We start from the raw sequence: 21,487 nt of genomic DNA, 5'->3' as shown, positions 1-21,487 counted from the left end.
GAATCCCCTTACTTGCCCGCTTCTGGGTAAAAGCCAAAACAGAGAGTTTGGGTGATATTTGACAGTTAGAATTAAAACACCAGCAACACATTTTGCCCCAAAGGTTTTTTCTTTAATCATGTGTGATGACGGATGGTCACACAGCAGCTGGTTTGTTCTACTCTGTCCTTGCTCTCCTGTGCTATGGCCCATCTCTTCTTCCTGACAGCTGGCCAGGCTGACCAACAGCAAGCCCAGGCCCATCTCGAATGCATGCCTGGGGACCCACAGGGGTGGTGGCTACCCACAGGCAACAACTGCCCAAGTTCTCTTCAACCATCCTAGGCTGAAAACGTATGTGAGCTCCAACACACCTCCACACACCGTTGCTTTAGACAGAATTAATGACTCCTTTGATCCCCGCACTTCCCCTGCCAGGCCATTCGCTTTTTAGCTCCTCTGAAAATTGTTAAGGTCCAAGTCCTAAAATAGATGCACTGTTCACAATACTTATATTGGTGCTGTTTCCTTAACTAAAACCTAACCAAGACAACTATATTTAAATTCTGCCCCATTTCCATAGAATTCAAATATAATGCAGTCTGACCAACACTGCCATTTGGACAGATTGGCAGAGGCAATATTGTAACACATCCTATATTTGCCTGTGGTATTAAGATCTCTTGGTGCACATTTTCTACACATGATGTTTCTTACATGCTGTTTTCTATTCATCTCTTTATCATGAATGACTATGGCAAAATACAAGTTTTTCACATCTCCCTAATATACATGGACGTTATCTGATTCCAGAAACTCTGTATGCTTATCTGGTAAGTTTGTCAGGGAATATCTTATTTAAAAAATTACAGAGGAGGCTGGGCACAGTGGATCATGCCTGGAATCTCAGTACTTTGGGGGCCAAAGTGGGTGGATCACCTAAGGTCAGGAGTTTGAGACCAGCCTGACCAACATGGAGAAACCCTGCCTCTACTAAATGCACAAAAAAATTAGCCAGGTGTGGTGGCAGGCACCTGTAGTCCCAGCTACTCAGGAGGCTGAGATAGGAGAATCGCTTGAACCTGGAAGGTGGAGGCTGCAGTGAGCCGAGGTTGCACCACTGCACCCCAGCCTGGTGACAGAGCAAGACTCTTGTCTCTAAAGAGAAAAAAAAATTACTGAGCATAAGAAATTAGACTACTGTGAGTAATGACATCACAATAAAATTAAAATATCAACCATAAAAACACTGCTTTACTTCATATAAAAACAAAATAATTATGTGCCAAAGTTATAATTATTTCAGATAGAATCAATCTTTTAAATGCATATTGTCAATCAAAGAAAAATATTTAAATAAGAGTAACCTCTAAAACATCCTGTTAAATGGGAACTTAAAATGGAGCAATTTTACTGTTTGGAAAAAGAAATATAGTTTTACTAATGTCTTCATATAAAGACTCTTACCATAGCAATGATCTGTGGTTTTTGTTGCTTGGCCAAATCAATGATATTCACTCCATTATAATAGAGATTTTCTAAGCATCCATGAAAATTTCTATGTGGGAATGACACTGATTTTCCAGGTGCTGGAATCCCTCCGAAGCTGATCTTAGAAAGAAAAATGGCATCAATAATATTGTTTAGTGATTTTTCTAATAATCTGCTTAAGTTATTATGATTAGCAAATATAGCTATAATCACCATACACAGATCAATTTTTCATAATCCTACACACAAAAATTAAGATATAGATTAAAACAAATTTATGCACATTTGACTTTTATTCACACTAGAACTTTATTTTTACAAGTTGCTGATCACATCTGGCTTTGATATCTATTGTTTGATGAAAAATACATCTTTATATCATGGTAAAACTTGATCTGTTTGATACTGTAACCAATTATTATATTTTACTTTAGATACGTTTCTGGCACATATTGATATTTGTGCATTTGAATCTATTGCTAATGAATTAATTAATCAGTTTGTTGCTACACATATTGATATTTGTGCATTTGAATCTATTGCCAATGAATTAATCAGTTTGTTGCTACACATATTGATATTTGTGTATTTGAATCTATTGCTAATGAATTAATTAATCAGTTTGTTGCTACATTTCCTTCATAAATCCATACTGCTCACAAATACCTCAGAACACAAAGAAGTCACAGAAAATATCCTGTATTTGTTTGTGGTAGTAAGATCTCTTGGTGCAGAAGATCTGCTAGGTGTTATGCTCTGTAACTACGTATTTCAGGTAAAAAAGATGATCTCCCTTTATAATAATAAATTTATACACTGTGAGAAAGGTGAAGCTACAAGTTCTGTGTCCAAAGCTGCTACTGTGAGTTAGGCTGCCTTGGGAAATGCTTCACCTGTTCTATGATTTACTGTAAAAGGTGGGTTCTTTATAGTGGATTTTCCTTTGGGAGATTAAACCACATATGCATAATAAAATCAGCCTTCATTGAAACATAACCATCACACCTCATCATCAAGATTCAGGAAACTGAATTCTCCCTGTGCGTGGAAATGATGCCTGTGTTCGTCCACCGTAAAGTTGATTAGTTTGCCCAAACGCTGGATGAGCACTGAATGCCAATGCTGATCATCTAGCAGGCTGCCCAGGGTGAGATTGACCAGGGTGGAAGTGGAAGGCAGTTTAGCTTCACCTTAGAAGGGGAAAAAAATAACAGCACCATTACTGCCAATTTAAAGGAAAAATAAAGTTTCTCTTTTGTGGACCAGCATCTTTCATGGTAATTACAATCTCCTTTCATGCATTCCATTTCAAACACTAGGATGGACTTTCCTGAAGTTTGACTATAATAGGCTCTCAACCTTGTTGCAATTTCCTCCACTGTTAATTTTTTATCATTATTACCAATTGTATGCTCATTTTCTACTTAAATTTTATCTTTGCTACAATCTCATTATTTTTACCACCTCCACATTTTTCAACGACCCATCCCTTCCTTTATGATGTTAGAAAATAGCTATACAGTTCTATCAGCACTACTTAAAAAACACTGAATGAGGATTTCGTGCAATTTACAAAATACAAACCATTTTTACATGAAAGAGCAATATTGGCAAATGTATAAGCCCTTGAATCTGATAAGGCACTTTGACTGTTAAAAGATAAGCAATAAAATCATAAAGTTACTTAGGTGATATCTAAATAACCAGATTTTTTTAGCACTTCACCAAAGAGTTTTACCTGAATTAATAAGTAAAAAGAGTCTTCCTTTTCTTAATTTCAGTGTGATGTGATCTCCATTTGGCCCTTCCCTGTGGAGTAGAACCCCATCACTCTGCATGGTTTTGAATTTCAAAGAAATAATATCTTTCATTGGGCTCAGGGATTTTTGATCAAATCTGTAGAGAAGGGAACTTTTTCCATCAAGATCAACCACTTCTGATCCTAGAAACAAAGATATTAGAAGTCATTCTAAGGATGAATATATTTTTATTAAAGTATTTTAAATGTATTATAGAGAAAAAGCATTCCATATACTCACACACATGCATATACTAATGAAAGAGTTATATTTTGATAAACCCATCGTAAGTTAAAAATACTGTAAGTTGAAAATGCATTTAATACACGTAACTCACCAAACCACATAGTTTAGCCTAGACTACCTTAAACATACTCAGAACACTTACGTTAGCCTAATGTTGAACAAAATCATCTAACACAAAAACCATTTTATAATAAAGTGTTGAATATCTCATGTAATTTACTGAATACTACACTGAAAGTGAAAGACAGAATGGTTGGATAGGTACTCGGTGCATGGTTTCTACTGAGTGTGTATTGTCTGTGCACCACTGTAAAGTCAAAAAGTTGTTTGTAAGTCAGGGGCTGTCTGGGTAGTTCAGCTCCGGAACAGTCAAAAGTAAGGGAAAATATAACCACCAAACGTCTAAATCCCTATTGACACCTGTGGTTGATTTCATTTTAGTCTTTACCAACCTGTTTATAAAATTTATGATCTAGAAATACATTTTTAAATGTATTCCTAATTTTCTCATTCATATATATATATGTCAATAAATATTATATAACTTTCTCATTAAATATAATATATATGAGAAAATTATATATTTATATTGTATATTTTATAATATATATATAGAGAGAGAGAGAGGTAGGGTCTAGCTCTGCTCCCCAGACTGGAATGTAGTAGCAAAGGCACTATCTCAGCTCACTGCTGGTTTGACCTCTGAGGCTCAAGAGACCCTCCCCCCTCAACCTCCTGAGCAGGGGGAACCACAGTGTGCACTACCATGCTTGGCTAATTTTATTTTTTAATGGAGATGAGGTCCTCATTATGTTGCCCAAGCTGGTCTTGAACTCCTGGGTTCAGCCGATCTGTCCACCTCAGCCACCCAAAGTGTTGCAATTATAGGCGTGAGCCACTGTGCCGGCCATTTTCCTATATTACTAAAGGCTATTTCTTCTTATTCCACTAAACAAAGTTATAATTAATATACATTAAATCACTTTACATATTTCACAATCAGTGTTTTTAATGGAATTCTTGAAATTCTGAAGTTAAATTTTTTTTTTGGCTCCAGAGAAAGTGGTTTTGATATCTCAAAATTCTTTCATCCATACACTATGTTAATGAGGTCTATACACAAAGATACACACATAGCACAGACTCATCAAATGCCACTTTTAGTACATGTTAAACTGACCTTTGTGTTTTGTCTAGTTTTATTATGTTTGTGGTTAAGTGACAGTTATTTAAGAGCAATATTATTTTCTGTCTTCTCAAGGGCATTGTTGGAAACACCCTGACTTAATGATATTGTAAGGTCTGTTCTGCAGTATTTGTGTCGTAACTGTGACACTGACATGTTTTCTTCAACTTTCTGACCATGTCTTACCTACTTATTGTCAAGATCACTCTTATACAGTTCATCTGAAAAAAGATGTCATGTTATACTAGTAACATAGCAATACATCTGTCAAAATCAGTTGTACCTGCACAAGAGACATTAAAAAAAAACTCATAACACTTGGATATCCTGACAGTACTGTCTACATTTCATAAGTCAAAGATATTTTAAGACAATTACCCTTGAGAGTGCACTTATGTATTAAATGAAGAGGCTCAAAAAATACAATGAAATATGAAGCTATTTTTCAACTGGTAAGCTGGCTTCTTCCAGTCAACAAAATGACATTCCAGTTTACTCATCTTGTTTTATTTGACAAAATTATTACAGCTACTCGTAAGCCCAAATATGCATTTGAATCCAATTATTCATCATATTTTATGTGAATCATCTATATACACCACCCTGCAAATTTTTGTCAACTATTTTATGCAGCCATCTTTTGAAGACTCAGAAGTTTTATTTTTTCACATTTTGCTAATGTGCTTATAAAGAATTCATTCACCAAGTGCACATGAATAAAGATTGCATTCTGTAGAAAGAATAATGTTAGCCTAACAATCATTCCTTGTTACATAGCTGAATGAATGTGCATGGTAAAAATATAACTGTGTCAAATACAAATAATACATCCTATGATTATTAAATTACAATAAAATTAAGAAAAATTCCAACAAGACAGACTTTAAATGCTGACACATTTGGAGCAATGCAGTTATCTCTGAGTTAATGTATCACTTAAAGGCAGCTATGACAGTAATGATTTCATTTTAGATAAAGACTATTTTTGAAATTAGCTACCAGGAGAATTTTTCCCATTAAAGGTTTAGCTTGTGTTACTTTAGCCTACTAGTACTTTTTTTTTTCTTTTTCACCACTGTTATTATTACATTATAATGATCATATTTATCTACTGCGGCACCTAAAGCTTTTGTGCCTGGAATATTTCAATCAGCAATGATATAGAGAAAAACACTGATGCCTAAAGCAATTGCATACTCTTAAACGGAAGCCACTTATTTTCTCTCATTCTTACCGTCTACTTGCTTCACAGGTATACGACTACACAATACTATGAATTCATTCAGTAAAATTTTATTTGACCCAATGTAAAGTCACTGTGTGAGATTCTAGGATTAAAAAAAAATTCAACACAAATATAAGCCCTGTCCTCACGGTGCTTCCATTTAGTGAAGACAGTCAACATTTAGCGAGTGAACAACTAAGTTCATAAAAGCATTACAGATTGTAACAGGCATTCTGATCAAGAGTAACAGAAGGCTGGAGTCACTTAAGCTAGTTGATAAAGGGCTCTCTCGGTTCTCAGGTCTAGAAAAATGAGGCAAAGGCGGATCTTTATCAGTAATCTTGCCAGTCTCTGCAGTCTTCAAGTCCTAAAACTTGTCTCCATAAACTAGGATTATTCTTGGAACATTTAATTTCAAGAGGCCTAGACATTTTCCCAGCACTGTCCGATTCACTGCCATAAAAGAAAGCTCTGAGGATTGCTGAGAAACTACAGTGACAGGAAATAATTTAGTGCTCAGAGTAGGAGTAAGGTTGGCTCACCTTGAAAAAGGGGGCCTGAAAGGAAGAAGGTACAGAAAGAGGGAAATCAACAAACTAGCTATAGTCACATGATAGATTTCCCGTGCAGGTAAACAATACCCTTCAGAGAAAAAAGAACAAAGAATAATTCACAATGCAAGTACATTATCAGTACAGGAAAACTTCAAGGGGTATACACATAATATATAGAAATAGAGTCTCATAAAATGAAAAAAAATTATGGGTGATTTTTAACAGTATTATTTTAGATACAACACTCATTGTAGGTCACTTTTTTATAAGCAATTTTTCTAAAAAGTTATTTGTACAAACACATTTGATATATTTTTTAAAGTCATCTTAATTACAAAATACTGAGTTATGCTGAATAAAGTTAATCATATAAAAGCCTGGAAAAAAATGAATCTTTTGTGAGAGAGAGGGAGCATTTGAATTCTATATATTACCAGCACCCAGCTGTCCAAAAATGCTGGTGAGAGACAGGAATATAGTTTCTCTTGAAAGTGATCTTACCACTGTTAAGAAAAATTAGGAAAAAAAAAAAAAAGGAAATAAAGCAAAGAAATAACTTCACATCTTCTCAATGTCATAGTGGAATGTCTTCTAACAGGTAAAGATTATTTAATTCTAGGTGAATTAAAAAATTCTGATTTTACCATTTATTACTGAATAATAAAGGCCAGAATCTACAAAGTTACATGTAATCTGCAGATTTTTGCTCAGTAGAAATGCAAATAGCTTCTGTCTAGTAGAAACTATATCTCTAAAGCTTATGGGTTTATTGTCCTGTTGGATATTAACTTCTTATATATCTACCTAGTAACATTATTCTAACATGCTTTCCTGCATTCCTATAGATATACTCAATCTCTTCAATTTTATTTGAAACTAGATTAACCATCCTTTTAACTCTTTTATTAATGAATCAAATACTTCTTTGATATATGTATATTCTGTATTTGAATGAAAGTTATGTTTTTAAAAATTGACTTTAACATTGTTAACTGAAAAAATACATTTGGACTTCACAACAATGACCAAGAAAGCAACATATCAAATCTTAGCCATCACCAGAATTTATTTTCACTATTCTACAAAAATTTTCAGATATCTGAGCTCTTAAAAAAGCAACAGCAATCCAAACTGATACAAAAATAAAAAATTTCAGAGTGATTCACAGCAATATGTCTTTGTATTGGTACTAACCTATAAAAGATCTGAGTAAACAGAATTATTTAAATTAGTACAAATCAATATTTTAGAAACACTAAACTAAGCATACAAAATAACATTAATATTTAAATTAACAGTCAATATCACATTTATTCCTATCTTTTATAAATACCTTTGGAAAATAATCTTTTTTTTTTTTTTGACAGGTCTCCCTCTGTCACCTAGGCTGGAGTGCAGTGGCATAATCTCAGCTCACTGCAGCCCTAAACTCCTGAGCTCAAGTGCACCTCCAACCTCAACCTCCTTCCAAGTAGTTGAGACTACAGAAATGTGCCACCAAGCCCAGCTAACTTTTTGTATTTTTGGCAGAGATGGCATTTCTCCATGTTGCCCAGGCTGGGAAAACAATCTTTTGTACACAGTTGAATTGTATAAATAGGAAAAGTAGAGGTATTAGAAAGCTGACCATAGGAAAAATGTGAAATCTGAGGTTAACAAAGTTTGTAAAAGACCTATAGTCTAAAGATGTAAGAGGAGACTTGTTGCTTAATTGAAAGGAAGAATAAGAATTATTTCTCTAATTGTGAATTTGTTCATTAGTATGCTTATTAACTGAGGATATATATACACACATATACACACACACACACACACATATTTATTTTACATTCTATATTTTTAATGATTGAGTTATTATCGAGATTAATAAAGTGACTCTGTCATATATTGGTTCACAATGGGCAGGGCACGAACTCTAGTTTTCTAATAACAGTTGCAAATCGTTCTTACAAATTCCCCTCTGAGTCTAGCCCTCTTTTAAGCCATTTATAATAATATATATTTCTTGTTAGCGTAGTTATTAAGGCAACTTGTCTGTGTGGGTTTGAATCCTCACTCTAACTTGGGCAAGTATGTTAGTTTCTGCCACGGCATGGATGTGGTTTGTCTCCATCAAAATTCATACTGAAATTTGTTCACCAGAGTGGCAGTACTAGGAGCTGAGGCCCACTGGAAAGGGCTTGAATCATAGGGTCGATCTCTCATGAATGGTTTGTGGCTGTTCTCAGGATACTGCGTGAATCTCTTCTCTCATGAGACTGATTCATTCTCATAAGAACGGATATGTTCTCCCAAGAGTGTGTTCCTTTTCTCTCATGAGACTGACTCATTCTCATAAGAACGGATTTGTTCTTGCAAGAGTGTGTTCCTATAAAGCAGGACACCCCTCAGGTTTTGCCTTTTTGGACTTTTCCACATCCTCTTTTGACCTTCTCCACTGTTTTCACCATACAAAAGCCCTCACCAGAAGCCCGTAAGATGTTACCACCATGCTTCTTGAACTTCCCAGCTTGCGAAACCATAAATGAAATAAACCTCTGTTTTTAATAAATTACCCAGCCTCAGATATTCTGTTATAGCAACATAAAATGGACGAAGACAGCATCCTATTACTGTTGTAAAGCAATCACAAACACCGTCTCTTAATACATCACAAATTTATTATCTTACAATTCTGGAATTCAGAAGTCCTAAAATCATGGAGTTGGCAGGAGCTGTTTTCCTTCTGAAGTCTCTAAAAAATAATCTATTTATTTGTCTTTTCTACTTTTTATTGACCACTTGGCTCATCATAGCCTCTTCCTTCATGTGACCACTGTCACAGCATCTTCAAATCTCTCTTTCTTTCCTCTCTCCCTCCCTGCCTTCTACTTTTCTTTTATAAGGACTTTAGTGACATCAGGTCCACCTGGATAAACCAAAATAATCTCCCCACCGTAAGAGCCCTAAGTTAATTACATCTGCAAAGTGCCTTTGCTATGGTAACGCAACATATTTACAGGTTTCAGGGACCAAGATATCAGGGAGGTATTATCCTCTCTATCACAGCAAGTTACTTAACCTCTTTGTCGCTGTTGTCTCATTTGTAAAATGAGAATAGTACAGATTTCTTAGGATTGTTGTATGCATGCTTATCTGCCTAGCTTTTAGAAGCTGACACACAATTAGCAGTCAATGAATATTAACAACTACTAATGCTAATACCAGGATTTAGTGCTAGAATATTGGGCAGGAAGAGGTGCATAGCAAAAAAATAAGTACATTTGGTGTATTTGTGACTCTTTAAATAATAATGAATTGCTGAAGTACACAAGAAACCCTTAATTATCAATGTCACTGCCAGGTTATTCAGCAAGGATGACTTCAAGTCATCTGTGGGTTCTGTGGCTTTTTCTCTGTCCGTCAGCTCCTGCCCAAGCTGACTTACCACAGCAATTGTTGGTGACCTGATTCCTCCTCAGTGAATACCTCCATCTCAAATCTTCACATTTAGAGCAAGAATCAAGAAAAGAAGAGACTCGCAAAGATTGTAGGCCCTACTCTCATATCAATTCTCCCTGTGACCCTAGGTATAGCTTGCTTTATTGACACAATTCAGAAATAAAATCTCCCACGGAATTAAGAGCTTTCCAACAGAAAATATTCAAATATCTTTCAGGGAGTTGTGTCAGATGCAGTATTCCTAAAATGTGTATTCTGCCTTTTTTTTGGCAGCACGTATTTATGGAGAGCTTTCTGTGAATACTGTTGAAGACACAGTGATGCATAAAAACAAAGAACACTTTTTATTTTTTTTTTTGAAAGAGCTTACAGTCAAGACATACAACCCTGAGATGCAATTATTCATGCCTGTCTTCAGAGCTCCGCTTTTGCATCATGGCTACATCTTGAATAATTTCTAAGATGTGCAGGAGAAGGAGTTGATCCGCTGCAGCCTCCAAGAAGGGTGTCAACTAAATTGTAAAAATGCTTTACCTTCTTATGCAGCAAACTTTTTCTACCAGTGCATATTTCACATACACACACACCCCTCGTGGTAATATATTCCAGTTTTCCTGGTATCTTCTCCCACCCCTGCATCCTACCCTTGCTGCAGAAGTTTGAGTCTTCTCAAATTTTGAGGGGTTGTCACTTAAAAGAGCAATGTCCCCACAACCCCCAAGTGAATTACCAAGAAAAATATTCAAAAGCATAAACTGAGCTCTAGGGTCCAGCTATATTAGAACCAATGGAAAAGAACCCCTTGGGATCTCCATATACATTCAACATTCAACATTCTGGGCTTGGCCTAATGTTTACCAAATCAGACTCTCAGGAATTCTAACCTGGAACAGGAATACAGGTCCCTGAATGATTCTGAGGCAGATGGCAGCATAAGGGTGGTTTGCTAGGAAGAACCTATTCTCTGAAAATAAATAACCTCACTGCATATTGAATTGTACCTGGAAATAAATTGTGCCATGGAAATTAATGTTTTATTCATTTATACTGTGGGTGGTACTTGCAGATAGTTGTGGAGGTGGTAGAGATTTGTCCCTGGAAGATGTTTTAGGGATAAATTGATTCTGTGAGTTAAACTATGAATCACGGAAATATTGCTGAGGTCAGATGACTGCAAAACTTAAAAGAGAAAAATTGGAATAGAAAATGCATAAACTAGAAAATCAATTTTTCAATTATAGAAAAATTAACTGTATTTCAAGGTCATAAAAGAGTTAATGAAAAATACACCAGAGTCTTTCATTAATTCTTTGGGAATCTCCCCAAAATATAAACAGAACAATAGTGTCACCTTCAAAAATCAGAGAAAAAAATAATATAGCTTTTTCATCAATTGGAAAAGGGTATACACCCAACTCTTCTTAAACATGAAGTCAGCCTTAAACACTGATTACACTGTTTATTTATGTGAAAATTATTGCCCATGAATTACTAAACAAACAGATGTCCAATTTTGACTTCTGAGAAACACAAATCAGACTGAGTTGTTGTTTAACTATTATATAGTGAAATATTAAAGTAGCAGCATGATAGATAGGTACTTGAGACCTGCATTACTGAATTGGTTTTTTAAAGCGATGAAGAAAGACCAAGTACTCAAGAAATCAACAGGAAATAGACTGTACTATTTTTGCATGGTAGCATAAAAGAACACAGAATGATTTAAGGGACTCTTAAGTTTAAAACAACTAAAATTAATACAATAAAAAGGAAGAAGGCACAGAAATCAAGTGCTATATATCACTATAGGGGAAAGATAACTTTATTATCTTTTTAAATAGACCAAGTTAAGGTCAGTAACAACACACCAGGAGGTTATGGGAACAAACATTATCATTCTCACTTAAATATCAATCCAAATTAACCTTTTAAACAGATTTGAAATTAGTAACATCTACTATGTCAAGGACACTTGAATGTATCATTAGAGGACATAAGTTGCATTTCTATCTCTAATATTTATTTGCAACTTCTGTAATGTCACAGAAGTTACCTAAATGCTGATTATCCATTTCCTTATTTGGATATGTACAGAAAAATTCCATCCTCTCATACTATGCAAAGATGCTAGAGGGATCGAATGGAAATATCAAAATGCCTCAAAATTTATTATTTTGTATACCGTTATCATTTTAATAATAACGACACTCGGAATCACATATATTTATCTCAAAGGTATCTCTCTTTTGATCAATTACTGTTGTGAGAATGTAATACATTTGTGATTTTTATGTATTTATGATACCATTTATATCATGGATAATCAGATTTTTTTTAAATTCAACCATTTAACCAATAGTTATTGAACACTGTGCCAAGTGCTATGGTGGGAGATGCTGTTGCTACAGTGAACACATTTGTCCTCAGGGATGCTCCATCCTGAAGGAAGAGAGCAGGCAAATCCTCCTGTGTACACAGGCATATTTACACATTATAATGTAAATAATATGTACAATTACAAGTTGTAATTGTACATATTTACCTGGTCTATTTAAAAAGACGGTAAAGTAGTAAAGATATGTAACTGTAAATATTTACAAATTATAACTGTACATATTTATAAATTGTACATATTTACATTTTGTAAATAGGTACAGACAAATATACAAATTCCAGAGCATGGAAGGAAAGGTCAGGGTTACAGGAGACTTTTGAACATGGAGATTTAAATTTGGTTGGTGACTGGGACAACATCTCTAAGGAAGTGCTATTCAAGCTGAGTAGGTAACCCTGTATGTCAGCAGGGGTCAGGAAAAGAGGAGGAAGTGGGAATAGGGAGGGGGCAGGTATGGGAGGGATGAGGACTGTCGGGAGTGTGGGATAGACAATAGAGGGCTGGATGGCTGGCGCTGGCAGGAAGTGAATGGAAGTGGTCCACAGGGAGATGAATTCCTGGCTGATCACCTAGACCCTGTGAAGGCTTAGTTCCAGGTTTTGTTGGATAAGTCTACTTTGGTTTTGTTCTTAGCCTTAGGACATAACAATATGTCCTCAGGTACAGTCTTTACTCCCAAGGTAATACATTAGTGGGATTTCTTTCTTCCCTTTTTTAAAAATCTCTACTGCTGTGACAGAATACCTTGTGGCATTTTATTGGAAGCCCAAGATATTTAACAAATTCCTCTAAATTGGCAGGACTTGAACTCCAAAGGTGGTCCTTCCAGCCTTAGGCAGATACTAAAATCTCCAGACTTTTAAACCTCTACCTCCTGCTTTCTCCAGGGCTATTTGGCATTTCACCTTGAGCATGTGAGTTACAATAATTGGCCAAAGATCTAAGGGAAATGTGTCTGTAGGAGCAGGGACCTTCATCCTCTTACCTCCTTCTTTTGAATATTCCCACTCAATTTCTAGCCTCTCTGGCAACCTTGAACTCTGACCTTAGTCCCCCCCTGCCTAGTAAAATCTGGCTATTTTCTGCTGGTCCTTTGGTAAAAGTAAGATAAATGTGAATTTCCCAGAGTTTACTTCCCGTCTTCCAAGAATCAAGTTCTCTCCAGTTTCTTCCATTTCATTAATAAACTTCAGAACTCTGAAGCACGTTTTAAAAATATATTTTATTTAACACTTATACAACTTTTATGGGCAGCAGTTTAGTCCAATAAAAGCTACGCTGTCATGGCTGACACTGGAAAACGAATTTCTCCCTTGTTGTGAACTCTTATAGTTAGCTTGAACCTGTCATTTATTTAGGGCTGTGAAATAGACACATTCTAGTATTCCTTTTTATTTATTACCTAAAATATTTAATTAAAGAGATACTCCCCTCTTCTATCTGGTTATAAGTTACATAGGAACAGTAAGATATACTTGCTGTCTCCTCTCTTTGTTTATGAGTTTTCAAAATAAGGAGTTGGATCTTTATGTCTCTCATAGATGACCAATGGGGCTTTTCAATTGTTGTTATCATGAACCCATTCACTCAAACATATTTAATTGGTTTCAAAACTTGGCAGTTACAATCCTTATTGATACTTAAACATTTTCATTTTTGGTCAGTGAGAATCTCTTCAACTGATGCTGAATTCTTTTGTCATGACCCTGATAAGTTTTCACAGTTGCCTTATTTTCTAGTATCTTAATAGCTAATCTTATTTTAATTTTAAAATAACTCCATGCGATGGTTAATACTGAGTGTCAACTTGATTGGATTGAAGGCTGCAAAATACTGATCCTGGGTATGTCTGTAAGGGTGTTGCCAAAGGGGATTAACACTTGAGTCAGTGAGCCAGGACAGGCAGGCCCACCCTTTATCTGGGTGGGCACCATCTAATCAGCTGCCAGAGAATATAAAACAGGCAGAAAAACATGAAAAGCCTAGGCTGGCTTAGCCTCCCCACCCACATCTTTCTCCATGCTGGAGGCTTCCTGCCCTCAAACATCAGACTCCAAGTTCTTCAGCTTTGAAACCCAGACTGGCTTCCTTGCTCCTCAGCTTGCAGATCGCCTATTGTGGGGCATTCTGATTGTGTGAGTTAATACTCCTTAATAAACTCCTATGTGAATATATATATATATATATATATATACACACACACACACATATATATACACACATATATTCTGTATTAGATTAACACTAACTAATACAGATTTTGGTATCAGGGGTGGTTCTAGAAAAAAAACAGAATATTAAGGATGGAGTTCTTTAGTTGTTGGGGGTTTCTGGAATTGGCTGCTTAATATGACTAGACTCAAAAATGCTAAGGACTCTACTTCTAATACCATGGAGAACACTGACAGTCCTTGGCATGAACTGTTTAGAGAATCAGGTAAATTAATGCATTTGACATTTACCATTCATGAGAGACAAAGAGTTTAGTGACTCTACATATAATACCCTTGGTCATATGTGGAGAACCAAGGAACATAATGAAGCTGGTTGGTTGCTCCTTAGTTCACTGGACAAAGTGATGTAAGAAAATGATGAACTCAGGGATTCTGTCCCGGCTTCGGAAGTAGACACTGAGTCTCAAATCTTCTAAGATTGCCCAGAGTCAGAGTCTTATCTCCTTTAGAGAAAGAGCTGAACTTGTGGAAAATCAGACACAGACTCTTACCATGTGAATGGCTGATCTGCAATGAAAGGTGCATGCACAGCCTCACCAGGAGTCTACTGTTAAAATGAGGGCATTCATTGGAAAAGAATGGAACCTTGCAACTTGGGATGGGGACATGCGGAGGACCCTGATGAAGCTGAGAACACTGAGCTTGTAAATTCTGATGAACCTTTCTTGCCAGGAGAAACCAGTTCCCCATCCCCAGTAGTGGCAACATCCCCTCCCAGACCCATGCTGCCATCAGCCTTTCCACCTTTGTCTGAGGAGATAAACCCTGCACTGCCTGAGACAATAGTGAAAGCCTTCCCTGGGGCAGTTTCCAAGCAAGATAATGTTGATTCTCCTCAGGAGCCACCCCCAAAATCCCTGTTTGCTTCTATACCTATAACTAAAGTCCTGGCAGGCTCCTAGAGGTAAGGTTCAGAGTGTGGCCCATGAGGAGGTACACTACACTTGAAAAGAACTTCTTGAGTTTTCTAATTTATATAAACAGAAATCAGGAGAAGAGGCATGGGAATGGATATTAAGAGTGTGGGTAATGGTGGAAGGAACATAGAACTGAATCAGGCTTAATTTATTGATTTCAGCCCATTAAGTAGGTATTCTGCATTTAATGTTGTAGCTCAGAGAGCAAAAAAAGGTTCTAATAGTACATTTGCTTGGTTAGCTGAAATATGGATTGAAAGATGGCCCACTGTGAGTGAGGTGGAAGCCTGATGTCCCTTGGGTTAATGTAGAGGAAAGAATCCAAAGGGAGATGGGGATGGTGGAGCGGATTAGTCACTTTAGACCTACTCATCCCAGTTGGGAGGGTCTCGAAGATACACCCTTGACCAATACCTTGCAAAATAGATTTGTGAGGGCAGCACCTCCAACTATGAAAAGCCCTATAATTGCTTTTCTCTGTATGTCAGATCTAACAGTGGGAACTGTAGTCACTCGACTACAAAATTTAAATACAACGGGAATAACTGGGTTTATTATTTTGGCAGGGGCCAAGTGGGGGCACTCAACCATCAAAGGAAAGGTGGGCATAGCCACTATGGACAACAGAGGCAAAGTAACAAAAAGAAGAGTCTGACTTGTGTCGAGCTCTGGCATTGGCTAGTTAATCACAGTGTTCCTAGAAGTGAAATTGATAGGAAGTCTACTGTATTCCTACTTAATTTTTACAAGCAGAAAACTTCTAGGTTGAATGGACGAAAGACTAATTTGAAACAAAAAAACAGAGAATCACAGCCCTTCAATCAATTTCCAGAGTTGAGTCAGTTTACAGACCCAGAACCCCTTGAATAAATGGGAGGCCAGGTCCCCTCAAGGAAGGACCCCACTACCCTACTGACAATTTATGCTGTTAATCTTTCTCCCATCCTTCCCCAAGGAGACCTCCAGCCTTTTACCAGGGTAGCTCTGCATTGGGGAACGGGAAATAATCAGACACTTCGGAGACTACTGGACGCTGCCTCTAAGCTGAGATTGATTTTAGGGGGCATAAAACATTACTGTGGTCTTCCAGTTAAAGTAAAGGCTTATGGAGGTCAGGTGATTAACAGAGTTTTAGTTCAGGACCAACTTATGGTAGGTCCAGGGTGTCCCCAGACTCATCCTGTGGTTATTTCCCCAGTGTCAGGAAGCATAATTGGCATAGACATACTTAGCAGCTGGCAGAACCTCCACAGTGGCTCCTTAACCAGTAGGCTGAGGGCTACTATGGTGGGAAAGGCCAAATGGAAGCCATAAGAGCTGCCTCTATCAAGAAAAAACAGTAATTCAAAAATGATATCACATCCCTGGAGGGGTTATAGAGACTAGTGCCAATAGCAAAGACTTGAAAAGACGCAGGGTGGTGATTCCTACCACATTCCCATTCAGCTCTCCCATTTGGCCTGTGCAGAAAACAGATGGATCTTGGAGAATGACAGTGGATTATCCTAAGCTTAACCAAGTGGTGATTCCAATTGCAGCTGCTGTACCAGATATGGTTTCATTGCCTACTCATATTAACACATCTCCTGGTACCTAGCGTGCAGCCATTGAGTTGGAAAATGCCTTTTTCTCCATTCCTGTCCATAAGGCCCACCAGAAGCAATTCGTTTTCAGTGGCAAAGCCAGCAATATACCTTTACTATCCTACCTCAGGGATATATCAACTCTCTGGCTTTGTGTCATAATCGTATTCAGAGAGACCTTAATAGCTACTTAACAATATTTAGTACTCAATAAACTACTTAATACTTAATAAACTCATACATATGATATATATATATGTGTGTATATATATATATATATACACACACACACACACATACATACATATACATATGAGATGAACCAAACTAACTCCATCTTAGATGTGAGTCTGAATGACTCCATCTTGGCTTCTCCCCCCACCATTTCTCCCTTGAGTGCATACCTGGGCCACACTGTGCTGGGTCATGTTGTGCTTAGAACTATAGAAACATATAACCACTGTAATCATATCCTGCTTGACAAGGCCACTTGCTATTGTGAATACCCCCTTGGCTGATTGTATGGAAAGTACCGAATGCCCCCCTTGGTAACCAGCAACCATGGAAACCGCTTGTATATACCCTCCTTAGTTAATCACCAATCATGGGAGCCTCCTGCCTCCTAGTTACCAGCCTCCTCCCCTAACTTGCTTATTCTGCTTCTGTAAAATTCCACTTTGCCCACTTACCCTGAGCAACGTATAAAAGGAAATCAAACCCCTTCCTCAGCGCCAAGAGATTTTGAGCGTGAGCTCACTCTAGGTCACTGGCAATAAAGGACTCACAATCAGATTCAGAGTGTGGCACTTTCCTAACAACTCACTCAGATATAACATATGTCCGTGTGTGCGTGTGTGCGTGTGCGTGTGTGTGTGTGTCTTATTAGTTCTGTCCCTCTAGAGAACCCTGACTGATACACTCCACTTGTCATCAAACTTAAGATTATAAACTTTGCAAATAATTAGAGAATTTATACTCTGATATCAAGCCAACCAGAATCTATCTTCTTTTTACACTTTGACATAAAACAAGATTTCTCAGCTACAATATTAGCTGATAGATAATCTGAGTGTAAGAACTATCTAATTCACCTTAGTCAAGCTTTTAGCAGCATGTGGGGCTTGCTCAATAAATAGGTATTGAACTGAATTATAACTATTCTTTCAGCAAATCTAACAAATTTATTGCTTTTCCTTTTTTCCCCTAACCACACATGTGATATGAGAGGTCAGCATCCTGAATAGGCAGAGACTAATATCTAGCTCTCTTTCAGTGCTTTGTTTTTCTTACCCAGGTAAATGTCTGCACTTTTTATGCTACTTTTTAATATTTCCCATTTACGTGTTTTCTAATCTTAAATCTGCTGATGGTTGTATGTAATTCCAACTTTGTATTTTACTATGGAATAAAAATTGGAACTTTTTACATAATAAAATGTGGAGTCCCATTTTGTAAAAGTTAATATGTTTTAAAATGACTGATATTTCATTTATTAAATATGATCCACAATTTTCTGTTAAACTGCTGCATTGAAGCAATTAAACGCAATGGTTTAACACATCTGTACATGAAGTTGCTCATTATGTCCAATCTTCTTCCTCAGTTCTTCTCATGCCCTGACCTTTATTCCTGATCTTTAGCAGGTTGAACACTAGAATGATGGAGAAAGCATTCCTGAGGCTTATTAAGCCTACCTACACTCATGCATTTATTTCTGTTATTAGTCTTTACCCAGAAGAGTAATAACAAAAAAAAAAAAAAAAAAAAAGAATGTCTGCTTGTAACCCGGTGTAATGTGGGCATGTTATGATTGGGAGAAGAAAGCTGTTCTACAAGTGGGTGGAAACTGTCCCCGATTTGAATGTGGGACATTGGAGAAGTTGTCAGAACCAGAGATTTCTATACTGAGAAAAGAAAATGAGTAAGAGAATTATCCAGGTAGAGAAACAAAGGCTGGGTAGGTACATGGTGAATGCCCTAGCCACGGTGCAAAAACCCTAAGGCTAGAAAAATCATAAAATCAAGTCTTGCCACAGAAACGAATTAGTTGAGTATGGCTTGACAGTTGGATGTTACTCTGTCGGGGATGAGGAAGAGATGATCATGGGCTGCAAAAGGAGGGTGTTTATACAATAACTAGAGAAAAGGAATTTAGAATTTACACTAAGGACAATTACCTCAGCAATTCATCCACAGTTAAAGAACATTATCTCCTGCGGTTTAATGCTACTTCCTAAGGACATTGTAGGCATATTCACTTTCACCCATTTATTTTCCTTTGTTCACCATTGTTTACTTCTCTTTGAGACATATAGCATTGTCCTGTAGCATCAAACATATTCTTTTCTTTTTCTTTCTTTCTCTCACCAGTTATTTATTTCTATACATTTCTTCGCTAGATCTATAAACATGATCACTGCTGCTATGGCCAAGATATTTAAAGTTTATAGTTTCTCTTTGATCCTATAAAATTTAGCTTCTACTTCTCTCATTACTCAGGAAACAACTTCAAGTTTACTGACATAAAAGCAGAAGATGCTCTTTCACATGGATTTTCCATTCACTTGATGTTCCTTCATAACAAGTTACTGCCCTAACTTGTTGGGGTAGAGGGCAATAAAATTATGTGTGGTTATCACAATAGCCATTTTCCTGCAACAATCACAGGATAGGCTTACATCTATGACCTCAGCAAACATGTACTAGGCGCAAGGGGAGCCTGGTATAAAAATTTTATTCCACCTGAAAAACAGTACAAAGGAGCTGCTTTTATTATGGCAGAAATGCATTCCCACTTTTCAAGACCTGACTAGTCACTCATAGCACTTCACATTTTTGTTATTAACAGTAGTACAACAAGTGGAATACTTTATGATTTACTAACAATAATGATATTTAGATAGGTTTTAATTCTACATCTTCAAACCAGAGGACTTGCAGTTCCAATCTTCCATATATTATAGGCACTTAAACTCAATGTGTCAACAGTGAGATTAATTATCTCATTTCCTTCCACAATCTATTTATTCTCTCATTTCCCATCTAGTAAATGACACCTCCTTCCAGACAGTTGTTCAAATTTAAAGAAAAAAAAAAGATTGCGGAAGGGAGGAAAGAAGAAAAGCAAATTTGATAACTCAGTGTTCCCTCACATGCAATAACCAAGATCCCTTGATTCAATGTCCTCAGAATATTTTGAATCTACTTACCTATCTCTTTACTTTTTTTAATTTTTTTCAGCCAGTTTTACTGTCACCCAGGCTGAAATACAGTGGCACAATCTTGGCTCACTGCAACCTCCACCTCTCGAGTTCAAGCGATTCTTCTCTCTCAGCCTCTCAAATAGCTAGGATTACAGGTGCACGCCACCACACCTGACCAATTTTTGTATTTTTAGTAGAGACAGAGTTTCGCCATGTTCGTTAGGCTGGTCTTTATTTCCTGACTTCAGGTGATCCACATTCCTCGACCTTCCAAAGTGCTGAGATTACAGGCATGAGCCACCATGCCTGACCCTTTCTCCTCCTTTACTGATTGCTGTTCCTCTAGCTTGGGGCTCTACCATCACTTGCCCAAACAAGAGTAAAAGCCGTCTAATGAGCTGCTGCCTCCAGATTTCACCCTCTAACCTGTAGCCCTAATTTCGGTCTAGATGACGTACTCAAATAATCATCCCAGTAATCCTCTTTCCTGTGCTTGACTAACGTACAGCACTTTCCCTATTTGGACCATCCTCTCAGTCTCCCATGTGAAAATATCTGCAAATTCATTTCAAATTTTTTTTTTTTTTTTTTACCCAAGATGGAGTCTTGCTCCAGGCTGGAGTGCAGCACCAAGATCTTGGCTCACTGAAACCTCTGCCACAGCCTCTGGAGTAGCTGGGATTACAGGTGTCCGCCACCATGCCCAGCTAATTTTTTGTATTTTTAGTAGAGATGGGGTTTCACCACGTTGGCCAGGCTGGTCTTGAACTCCTGACCTTGTGATTCGCCCACCTCGGCCTCCCAAAGTGCTGGGATTACAGGTGTGAACCACCATACCCGACCTTACTTTCAAAATCTACTGTTATAAATTTTCTTATACTAACCACAATTTATCAATCACTTTATCTCTCAAACCCATACTCACACTACAATATTTTACACTTAGTACACATAATCTTTCCAACACTGCACATGCCTACCTCTATTAAGAAAATATAGGGCCGGGCGCGGTGGCTCAAGCCTGTAATCCCAGCACTTTGGGAGGCCGAGGCGGGTGGATCACGAGGTCAAGAGATCGAAACCATCCTGGTCAATATGGTGAAACCCCGTCTCTACTAAAACTACAAAAAATTAGCTGGGCATGGTGGTGCCTGTCTGTAGTCCCAGCTACTCAGGAGGCTGAGGCAGGAGAATTGCCTGAACCCAGGAGGCGGAGGTTGCGGTGAGCCGAGAT

At 37.3% G+C, this 21,487-nt stretch overlaps 1 protein-coding gene across 2 annotated transcripts in view; it reads right to left on the bottom strand.

Annotated features, from left to right (window-relative positions):
• CNTNAP4 (contactin associated protein family member 4) overlaps nucleotides 1-21,487 on the bottom strand; it is a 286,975-nt gene that overhangs the window by 112,419 nt on the left and 153,069 nt on the right. Inside the window, exons 5-7 of one of the 2 annotated variants that reach the window (XM_032284501.1) lie at nucleotides 3,209-3,412; nucleotides 2,476-2,660; nucleotides 1,447-1,590 (exon numbers count right to left, since the gene is read on the bottom strand). In XM_032284501.1, the coding sequence (XP_032140392.1) occupies nucleotides 1,447-1,590; nucleotides 2,476-2,660; nucleotides 3,209-3,412 (533 nt within the window). Of the gene's footprint in view, nucleotides 1-1,446; nucleotides 1,591-2,475; nucleotides 2,661-3,208; nucleotides 3,413-21,487 lie in introns of those variants that run through there. The other variant, XM_032284502.1, reaches the window with a different exon arrangement.

Source organism: Sapajus apella, unplaced genomic scaffold (assembly GCF_009761245.1).
Source record: "Sapajus apella isolate SASKATOON/1434 unplaced genomic scaffold, GSC_monkey_1.0 scaffold15, whole genome shotgun sequence".
Lineage (NCBI taxonomy): Eukaryota > Metazoa > Chordata > Mammalia > Primates > Cebidae > Sapajus > Sapajus apella.
The sequence above is the reverse complement of the archived record's forward strand: the minus strand, read 5'-3'. Positions and strand labels throughout refer to the sequence as shown.